At 41.8% G+C, this 6,399-nt stretch overlaps 1 protein-coding gene across 1 annotated transcript; it reads left to right on the plus strand.

Annotated features, from left to right (window-relative positions):
• The first annotated feature begins 476 nt into the window (after positions 1 to 476).
• Positions 477 to 6,094, plus strand: LOC145802232 (uncharacterized). The gene is made up of 6 exons (XM_082894914.1): positions 477 to 1,878; positions 2,314 to 2,609; positions 2,703 to 3,335; positions 3,591 to 4,002; positions 4,495 to 4,616; positions 6,017 to 6,094. Exons 1-6 carry the CDS (start codon positions 477 to 479, stop codon positions 6,092 to 6,094), a joined length of 2,943 nt encoding a protein of 980 aa, XP_082751040.1.
• The last annotated feature ends 305 nt before the right edge of the window (positions 6,095 to 6,399 follow it).

Consider the following 6,399-nt stretch of genomic DNA (forward strand, 5'->3'; position numbering starts at 1 on the left):
TGGTCATGCCCAAACTTCTAGGGGCGGGTTCAGGGCGTGACAAGTGGTATCAGAGCACGAGTTGCTATCTCACACACGGATCCATTGAGCTTTAGGGCGTCTAGAAAAGCTTTAGGCATCTTGCATGACATCCTAAAAATATATGAAAGAGCGATGGCAACGTTAAGTCTACTCTGATAATGCTAACATTTTTGAAATATGTCTATTATGTATAAATGCGTATTGTGCAGGCAATGGTGAGGACAAGGACAGAAGAGACAGAAGATGCTACGTCTGCACGGTTGGATAGAATGGAGAGAATGATTATGGAAATGGCAGAGACCCTACGGCAACAACAGCAACAGCCACAACAACCACCCCCACCACCGGTACCCCCATCGGCAGTACAAGATTTCCGTGCTGAAGACCGGACTATTACCCTTACTAAGGAGTTTAAAAAGATGAAACCGCCATCCTTTAAAGGAGGAATAGAACCAATGAAAGCTGAAGCATGGGTGTTGGGAATAGAGAAGCTATTTGAAGTCTTTCCCTGCACAGAAGTTCAGAAGGTGCAATTGGCTGCCTTTACTCTTGAGGATGAGGCACGCAGATGGTGGATGCTTACAAGAACCGTACATCAAGGGTTGACATGGGACAGATTCTTAGAATTGTTTTATGACAAGTACTTCCCTCAAAGCATGCGGGATAAGAAGGTAACAGAATTCGAAACTCTCAGACAAGGGAACAAAACCGTCGCCGAATATGAAGCTCAATTTGCAGAATTAGCTCGGTTCGCACCTCATATGGTGGACACGGACTATAAGAAGGCGCGCAAATTTGAAGGGGGATTGCGGAGCGCTATCCTGGACAAGGTCAATATGTTGAAGTTACCTACTTACGTTGATGTATTGGAGAGAGCCGTTATAGCGGAAGGGAATCTCGCTACTCAGAGTCGAATCTCGGAATGGAAAGGGAAGAGACAAAATGCTCAATGGTCGAAGGGATCACCTACTCCACCAAACAAGAAGCATACTTTAGGGAGTTCAAATACTTCTACCCTTAGCCAGGATTCAATACCGACTTGTCCGGAATGTGGGAAGAAGCATCGTGGTACGTGCTATCGAAAGTCTGGAGCCTGTTTTCAGTGTGGTAAGACGGGTCACTTAATCAAGGATTGCCCTCAAAGAAATCAGCAAAGCAACAATAGAACCACTACAAGTTCAGCAGGGTCTGCACCAATTACCAACACCAAAACAACTGTTAAATCTACTAATAATAAAGACACTGCGAGACAAGGCAGGGTGTTCGCATTGGTTCCGGGAGATGTGCAAAATGCGGCAACTGTGGTGTCAGGTACATTTATGGTTCACGGTCATTTCGCTCACGTATTATTTGATTCTGGTTCCACCCACTCTTTTGTGTCGAGACTATTTGCTCCTAATTTAGATAGAACTGAAGAAAAATTGTCTTACATGTTGTGTGTGTCTTCACCTTTGGGAGGCCCTATGATTTGTACTTCTATCTATGTTGCTTGTGAGCTCCAACTTGGAGATATCCGGGTATATGCCAATTTATTGCCTCTCGATATGGCCTATTTTGATATTATTCTGGGAATGGACTGGTTAGGTGAATATGGTGCAACTATAGATTGTTTGACTAAACAAATCAGTTTCCACCCTCCGGGACAATCAGAGTCTACCTTTCAGGGACACGGAGTGACTTCTCCACCTTATTTAATTTCCGCAGCAAGGGCTTGCAAATTAATTCAGAAAGGGTGTCAGGGGTATTTATGCAATGTTCTAGAGGGGCAAGCGGAGAATGGGAATACCGATACGATCCCAGTTGTCTGTGAATTTCCGGACGTTTTTCCAGAAGAATTACCAGGACAGTTAATAGACCGTGAAATTGAGTTTACAATTGAAGTAGCACCGGGAACTCAACCCATTTCTAAGACTCCGTATAGAATGTCGCCAGTTGAGATGAAAGAATTGAAAATGCAGTTGCAAGATTTACTGGACAAAGGATTTATCCGTCCGAGTGTATCTCCGTGGGGTGCGCCCGTTTTGTTCGTGAAGAAGAAGGATGGAACACTCCGGCTTTGTATCGATTACAGAGAACTCAACAAAGTCACCATCAAGAATAAGTATCCGTTACCAAGAATCAATGACTTGTTTGATCAGCTTCAAGGGGCACAGGTCTTTTCTAAGATTGATCTACGGTCTGGATACCATCAATTGAAAGTCAAGGCTGATGATGTTGAGAAGACAGCCTTCCGAACCCGGTACGGTCACTATGAATTTTTGGTTATGCCCTTTGGAGTTACTAACGCCCCAGCAGCCTTTATGGATCTGATGAACCGCGTCTTCAAGTCCTATTTGGATGAATTTGTGGTAGTCTTTATTGATGATATCCTTATTTATTCAAAGAATGTGGAAGCTCATGAAACCCATCTTTGCTTAATTCTTCAAACCCTCCGGGAAAGGAAATTGTATGCAAAGCTAAAGAAATGTGAATTCTGGCTACTCGAGGTAGCATTTCTGGGGCATATTATCACAAAGGAAGGAGTTTCTGTTGATCCACACAAAATTGAGGCGATCGTGAAATGGCCGACTCCTACCAATGTGACCGAAGTGCGTAGCTTTATGGGGTTAGCTGGCTATTACCGGAGATTTGTTCAAGATTTTTCCAAAATTGCTGTGCCACTTACACAATTGACTCGAAAGGGAGTTGCATTTGAATGGTCAAAAGAGCAGGAATCTGCTTTTCAGGAATTAAAGATGAAATTAACCTCAGCTCCAGTTCTAGCTTTACCATCTGGTATCGAAGGGTTTGTGATCTACAGTGATGCGTCTCATAAGGGATTAGGGTGTGTGCTTATGCAAGGTGGAAGAGTCATAGCCTATGCTTCACGACAACTTAAACCCCATGAAAAGAATTACCCCACGCATGATCTCGAGCTTGCGGCAGTGGTTTTTGCTCTAAAGATATGGCGGCACTATTTGTATGGTACTACCTGCGAAGTTTACACCGACCACAAAAGCCTTAAGTACCTTTTTACCCAGAAGGAATTGAACATGCGGCAGCGTTGGTGGTTAGAATTAATTAAAGACTATGATTTACAGATCCATTATCATCCTGGTAAGGCCAACACGGTTGCAGATGCTCTTAGTCGGAAGAATATGGGAGATTTGGCCAACCTGTTTACGGAGCAAAGGGAATTGGTAAATGAACTGGATAAAATGAGTATGGAGTTTAAGATACATGGACAGGAAACAGTACTAGCAGCGGTAATGGCTCAACCGACTTTACTTGAGGAGATCAAGTCACATCAAATGGAGGATGACATTCTAAAGAAGGTATGTGATGAGTTAGAGACAAAACCAAAATCGGGGTTCAGTTTAGTGGATTCGGTACTCAAATTTCAAAATCGGATATGTGTCCCCAATGTGTTGGAACTCAAACGGAAATTGATGGAAGAAGCACATGCCTCAAGATTTTCTATACACCCGGGAAGTACTAAAATGTACCGGGATTTGAAGCAAAATTTTTGGTGGCCAAGCATGAAAAAGGAGATTGCGGAATTCGTCTCTAAATGTTTGCAACGTCAGCAGGTAAAAGCGGAGCATCAGAGGCCAGCAGGATTACTACAGCCCCTCCCAATTCCAGAGTGGAAGTGGGAACACCTAACCATGGATTTTGTTGTAGGAGTACCACGGACACCTCGGGGTATGAATTCTATATGGGTCATTGTCGACCGATTGACTAAGTCCGCCCACTTTCTACCAGTAAAGACTCAGTACAATGCAGATAAACTGGCGGTCCTTTATGTGAATGAAATTGTAAGGCTGCATGGTGTACCAGTCTCCATTGTGTCGGATAGGGATCCAAAGTTCGTTTCCAGATTCTGGCAAAGCTTACAAGAAGCCATGGGTACAGAATTGAAGTTCAGCACAGCTTTCCATCCCCAAACTGACGGTCAATCCGAGAGAACGATACAAACTCTGGAAGATATGCTCCGGATGTGTATGCTAGAGTTTCAAGAAAGTTGGGAAACTCATTTACCGCTGGTAGAGTTTGCATACAACAATAGTTACCACTCAAGTATTGCAATGGCACCCTATGAAGCTTTGTATGGAAGACCATGTCGTTCTCCCGTATGTTGGGCTGAAGTTGGAGACAAATCTTTGTTAGGACCTAAAATTGTTCAGTTAACAACTGAAAAAGTTAGAGTCATTCGGGAAAGATTAAAAACAGCTCAAAGTAGACAAAAAAGCTATGCGGATAACCGACGGAGAGATTTGGAATTTGAAGTGGACAGTCACGTTTTTATAAAAGTTACTCCGATGAAAGGCCATCCAAGATTTGGGAAAAAGGGTAAGTTAACACCCCGTTACGTTGGTCCCTTTCAAATTCTAGAAAGAGTAGGTCCGGTAGCTTACCGGGTTGCCCTTCCGCCACAGATGAGCCAAGTACATAATGTGTTCCATGTTTCTATGCTTCGGGGATATCTTGCAGATCCATCTCATGTTATTGATTATCACCAGATTGAACTAGATGATAAGCTAACTTATGAGGAAAAACCAATCCGCATTTTGGATCGGCAAGTGAAACAATTACGAAACCGAGAAATTACAATGGTAAAAGTGGAATGGCAAGAACATTACGGAACCGACGCAACTTGGGAAAAAGAAGAGGAAATGCAACGTCAGTATCCACATTTATTTCTACCCTAAGGTAAAACAAGTTTGGAGGACCAAACTTATTTAAGGAGGGGAGAGTGTAATAACCCGACCCTCGTACATGCTCTTTGTTATATTTTCGGATCCTATGTTGATGATTTGAATGCTTACTATGAAATCCTATGGGAAATTTGAATTAAGTAAGTGGACCCTATGATTAAGAATGTCTATCTGTTCAATAAGAAAAATATCTGTTACATCTCTAAGTTAAAAGTAGAAATTGGAAGCCTTAGGGTCTTAATTAACTGAAATTGAGTGCATATATATAATCAGCATAAATTTTAAGTAATATTAAGCATGTTTATGAAATTTCAATTTAGGATGATTAAACTGAATGATTTTTGTTTTATTCACCTATGATATGTTTATATAGATGGATATATTCATGTTTATATGATATATGTTGGACTTAGAAGAGTTCTTCAAGCTATTTCCTAAGAGAGGAAGGATGAGAGAGAGAGTGGAGGTTTGAGAGGAATTCAACAAGGGGAAGGTAGAGAATCTAAGGAGCTCAAGCTTAAGGTAAATCTAATCATTTCCTACAACCTTTCTCTTAGCTTTGAGTGAGATTTTCCCTTGGTTATGGTATTTGAAGATAGTAATTGTAACCTTATGTATGTGTAGAAGTTGATGGGTAAAATACCCTTACTTGGTTGCTTGAATCACTTTGAATTAACCATGGAGAAGTTGTATTTGAGCTTTTACTTTGAATTCAAAGATGTGGATATATGTTTATGGATGTGTAAAGTTAGAATTCTCATGGATATGTGTATGTTGTGAGCTCAAGAATGATGAACTAAATTAAATTGATGTAATTGCCATCACCTTGACATGATTTTGGATCATGTATTATCAAGTAAGAATGTTAATTTGAGCCTTGTAAATAGGTACCAAAAGATGGGATTTTGTAAGAAATTTTCGGACATTTTGGACAGAATCGCCGCACGTGCGGGAGTCATGGCCGCACGTGCGGGAGGTGCTGCCGCACGTGCGGGAGTCATGGCCGCACGTGCGGGAAATGGTGAAAAACAGGGGCTTTTGTTCTGCTAAAAAGGCACGTGCGGGACCTCAGGGCCACACGTGCGGGGCCAACTGCCGCACCTGCGGGGCTCACAGCCGCACGTGCGGCTCATGCTGAAAAATATGGTTTGCTCCGTTTTGCGTGTAGAACCCTCTAATGTTGTCGGAATATGTATTTGATGCCTTTTAATATGTATAAATTCCTTCGAAGTAAAATGAAACAGAAAGTGATTTAATATGGAAAGGAAATTAAAGTGTGTAAGGTTGAATGTGTGCAGGGCACACTCCGGGAAGAACAAGCACGTCGTCGCAACACTGTGAGTAGTAGTATCATTATCTTCCTTACACATGAATAATGATTTTCATTAGCATTTCGTTTACGCGACTATGTTAATGTCTCAAGTATGCAACTAAGATTAATGTTTCAAGTGTGTAAGTATGTATGTTAATGCTCAAGTATGCCCCAAGTATGTAATGAATGAAATAAGAAAGATAAAACACCTATGTTCTATAAGACTCTAGGCCTATGGCCATTCAAGATAAGTTATCAAGATATGGAACAAAGTGCTACACGGAACTAAGTGCTACGACGTGAGCCACCACTAGAATCCGTGTGAGACACCTCTTGAGTCCGTATAAGTATGGTTTCAAGGGCTTTATG

The sequence above is a fragment of the Camellia sinensis genome, chromosome 11, assembly GCF_055761805.1.
Source record: "Camellia sinensis isolate YWXY chromosome 11, ASM5576180v1, whole genome shotgun sequence".
NCBI classification, from domain to species: Eukaryota; Viridiplantae; Streptophyta; class Magnoliopsida; order Ericales; family Theaceae; genus Camellia; species Camellia sinensis.